This window comes from Musa acuminata, chromosome BXJ1-4 (assembly GCF_036884655.1).
Source record: "Musa acuminata AAA Group cultivar baxijiao chromosome BXJ1-4, Cavendish_Baxijiao_AAA, whole genome shotgun sequence".
In the NCBI taxonomy this organism is placed as follows: Eukaryota; Viridiplantae; Streptophyta; class Magnoliopsida; order Zingiberales; family Musaceae; genus Musa; species Musa acuminata.
The window spans coordinates 25,443,677-25,447,945 of record NC_088330.1 but is presented as its reverse complement, the minus strand read 5'-3'; the positions used below and the strand labels follow the sequence as shown (position 1 = coordinate 25,447,945).

The window sequence follows — 4,269 nt, the reverse complement described above, 5'->3', positions numbered from 1 at the left end:
AGCCATAGACAACCACAGCCACAGCATCCACCATCATGCATTCCCTCCGCCGGAAGCCTGCGTTCGGTGCCTCGGACCCACCGCCGGTCGTGAAGCATGTCGGATCCTACGTCAAGAAACGCGGCAACCTCCCTGTCCTCGTCGTCGTCCTAACCATCGTCGTCTTTGCCTTTCTCATGTACGTTGAGGACATCGAGTCCCTCGCCCGACACTCCCTCTTTCCACGCAAGACGGACGAGGCTTCCCCTTATGAGATCTTGATCTCCAGCTCTGTCGTGGAACACCAAGGCCAACCTGCTACCCACAAATACTCCCAATCCAACCTGCCCAAGACTAAGACAACGAATCAGCAGCAGCAGCAAGAGCAGGAGGAGGGTAAGGACGGATCTAAGGCCCCAAAAGTCCAAGAATTGCCCATCACCGTGGACAACGCAGCTACCTCTGTCACTAACGTGACGGTGGCCAGGGAAGCCGGCCATGGCATCACACCGCCGTTCATCATCGGAGATGAGCCGATTGTTACGGTGCCGGATACATGCGATCTCTCGCGTGGCGACTGGGTCTACGACGACGTGAACTACCCGCTCTACCGCGAGGACCAGTGCGAGTTCCTCTCGGCACAGGTGGCGTGCTTGAAGAACGGCCGGAAGGAAGACATGTACCAGAAGTGGAGGTGGCAGCCTAAGGACTGCACCTTGCCCAAGTGCGTAGTACCTTCCGTTCAACTGATGATCCAAACGTCACGCAGGTCTTCTACCCAGTTGCTCATGAACTAAGTTTGGAATCTGTGTTCAAGGTTTGACGCGAGGTTACCGCTGGAGAGGCTGCGAGGTAAGCGACTAATGTTCGTCGGAGACTCCCTGAATCGGAACCAGTGGGAGTCCATGGTGTGCATGATGCAGTCGGCCGCTCCACCGGGCAAGAATGGTCGTATAAGGGACGGCTCACGTATCATCTTCATTGCAGAGGTACCGGAGCATGGAGATATATATGTGTGCTTCATCCATGTTCGTGCATGGCAGTGGCACAAATGTTCCGATCTCAAATTTCTTGCAGGAGTACAACGCTACGGTCGAGTTCTACTGGGCGCCATTCCTGGTGGAGTCGAACTCCGACGATCCGCGCATTCACAGCATTGTGGACCGGATTATCAAGGCGGATTCGATAGAGAAGCACGCGGTGCAGTGGAAGGAGGTGGACTACCTGGTCTTCAACACCTACATTTGGTGGATGAACACAGAGAAAATCAAAGTCTCGTGAGTAGTAATTTCTGTGACAAGGGAGTTTCGTTGATGCTGGATTACCGTAGGACCAGTAATGGAGTTTTTGTGGTAGCAGGAGACCCTCGGCAAGAGATTGGACAGAGTATGAGGAGATTTCGAGGCCGCAAGCATACGAGAGAGTTCTGAGGACTTGGTCAAAATGGCTGGACGAGAACGTAGATCCAAAGCGCACGTTAGTGTTCTACATGAGCATGTCTCCTCTTCATTCGAGGTGAGTTGCATTTTTGTCCTCACCTCTCGAAGCTCGGAAGAACTGAGATGTAATTTGTAAGTGCTGCAACCACGCCAATAGTTCTATGTTCCTCGTTAGAATCGGGCATCGAGTAATCTGACAAAACCACAAAAAAAAAAAACATGTAACACGTGGATCTCACCCTCCCACCTTAGATTCGTCGGGGTTAAACTGCTGGCTAGCAAGTTAGCAACTAGTTATTTATATCATTTGGTGGATCCGACGTCTTAATTTGTCTTCGCACAAGCTGTTCAATGAGTCGTTCCAAACCCACAGCCCACTACAAGCATCCCCCAAACAACTTGCAGAGGCTACCCCCAGCTGTCTCCGGTATCTGTCGTACTAAGCCATTTGCCAACTCTTGAAACTTGTCTCCCTGCCTCATGTGATCATATTAAATAATGTATTATTTTTATTGTTTTTAATTATACTTTTGGTATGAGTCTTTCCTCCCCACATGTGCATAATGCGTGGATTTGTAATATATTAGCATATATGTATGGAGCTGTTGACTACTACCATCTCGTACATAACAGGAGCTCGGATTGGGGCAACGCTGACGGAATCAAATGCGCAAAGGAGACGCTACCACTGACGAACATGACCGGAGTATCCTTGGGCACCGACATGAGCATGTTCCGTCAAGCCAAGAAGGCGGCGGAATCAACGTCGCGGGTGCCGGTCACCTTCGTCGACATCACGGCCATGTCGGAGTTGCGCAAGGACGCCCACACGTCCGTGCACACGACGCGGCAGGGGGCGGTGATGACGGCGGAGCAGAAGGCCAACCCGGCCGCCTACGCCGACTGCATCCACTGGTGCTTGCCGGGCCTGCCCGACGTATGGAACCAAATCCTCCTTGCCAACATCCTCTCCGCCGGCTCCCGGACGCATTGACGGCGGCTTCCCGGTCCCTCCCTTCCGCTGCCGGCGCCAAACGATCTTTGATTCTCTCTCTCTCTCTCTCTCTCTCTCTCTCTCTCATTTTCTTTATCCAGAGATTTAACACGGTGATCCAATTCTTTGCGGGATGGCAGCCGGAGCATTTGCAGGAGATTTACTCTGCTAAAGTGGATAGTATATTTCCTTGTCGGGTGGAGGAGCGAGCGAGTAAATTTCACGTTATCAAGTTTGATGAACGCAAGTCTGATATATACAACATAGTGCTGACTACCATTAGGTATAGGAATTATGGTTTGGTGAATACGACTACAAGAAAACATGGACCATTTTATTACTTATGAGTTAATAAAACATGGACCACGTCAAGAGAAACTATCTCAAGTTGACGTCCTATAAATTACTTTTCAACATTCCTTCCACCTTATCAATATTGTAGGCTCGCACCCCGGTTGGAGTTTTAAGATGTGAACTAACACACGTAAAAAGTTTTAAGCGGAAAATAATTAATTTAAAATTCTAGGACATGAAATATATGGATAAACAATGTCACAAAGTGTAAGCATAACAAACTAAAAAATATCTTGATAGGGATAATCGCACGCACCACCATCTCCCCCTTACCACGTGGGTTAAAAGACTGAACGCATAAAACCAAAGCACGGGGACCAAGGGTCACACTGCTTATCTCGACTTTAAAAAATGGACTCATATAACCCACTCCCGATTGATATATCAGCAAAAACCATATCTCTGCATTAATAACTGACGGCATGGTCCGTCTTCATTAGTCTTCTCTTCTTGACGATCGATGAAGGGACTACTCCTTACTTAACCCAAAATACTAAATAAGTCAATCTAGAAGCATCCCCCCCAACAGTTCATTTTAGGCACTAGGGGACACACACCAGCAAGTCGCCCTTATTAATACCTATGCCATACATGATAAGGGAGGCATTGGCAAACACACGTTTAGATCGCTCAGCGCTTAGGTATAAAAGTCAAGCCCCGGACCAAGCTAGGGCAAGCAAGCAAAAGAGATTCTTTACTCTCTTAATTCACTATTGATGCTATTATCTTTCTCCCTTTTTGCTTTCCTAACTTATGTGTCGGAGGGGTCGAGTCGGGATAACCTAGCGCAAGCCTATTATGCAAGGTCATCAACGTAGCCTGGAGGCACAGTCAGAAGGCTACCTAGCAGAGGAGATTGCCTAATTCTCAAATCAAGCTTCATCGCTCAAAGGCTGAGTTGTTCCTGATAGCAAATAAAATTTTCTTAACTGTATGAGAAAATCTCTCTGCTCTGTTGAGGAAAATCCTCCCTCCTAACCTGTATAAATAGGGAGAGAACATTTTCAATGCAATACAACTTTCTTCCATAATCTGTATCTTCTATCCTCTTTCAACATGGTATCAGAGTCATCGCCATAAAGACCACTTCTAAACATCTCGAAGTAGGCCAGTCACCCCGTCGGACTCTACCGAATCTCAGCTCCTTCTCCTACTGCCTCGTGGATTGCGACTCCATCTCAGTCCCCCTCCGTCGCTGCTCCCGCCGTGACCACACCCGGCGTCGTCATCAGGTGAGGCGACAACAACAGCGGCATCTTCCTTCGTCGAGCTCTTATCACTGTAGTGTTTTCCACGGACGTCCTCCAGGATCATTGCGTCGGCCTCCTTTAAAGCTAAACAAGGGCCACCACGCCGCGCCCTCTTCTCCTCCCTGCGCCAGCGACATTCTTTACTACTGCCTTTCCTCTACCTCTTCCTGTAGAAGCAGAGCCATATGCTCCCCGTAATCTCGCAACTGCTCCCCAGCCAGCAACCTCTCCTCATCGTTCTCGCATCTCGCTC

General features: G+C 49.2%; 1 protein-coding gene across 1 annotated transcript; it reads left to right on the top strand.

Moving 5' to 3' along the window:
• Window positions 1-2,541, top strand: LOC135651077 (protein trichome birefringence-like 28). Its single transcript, XM_065170871.1, has 5 exons — window positions 1-703; window positions 797-968; window positions 1,057-1,256; window positions 1,339-1,494; window positions 2,052-2,541. Exons 1-5 carry the CDS (start codon window positions 36-38, stop codon window positions 2,410-2,412), a joined length of 1,557 nt encoding a protein of 518 aa, XP_065026943.1. The 5' UTR covers window positions 1-35; the 3' UTR covers window positions 2,413-2,541.
• The last annotated feature ends 1,728 nt before the right edge of the window (window positions 2,542-4,269 follow it).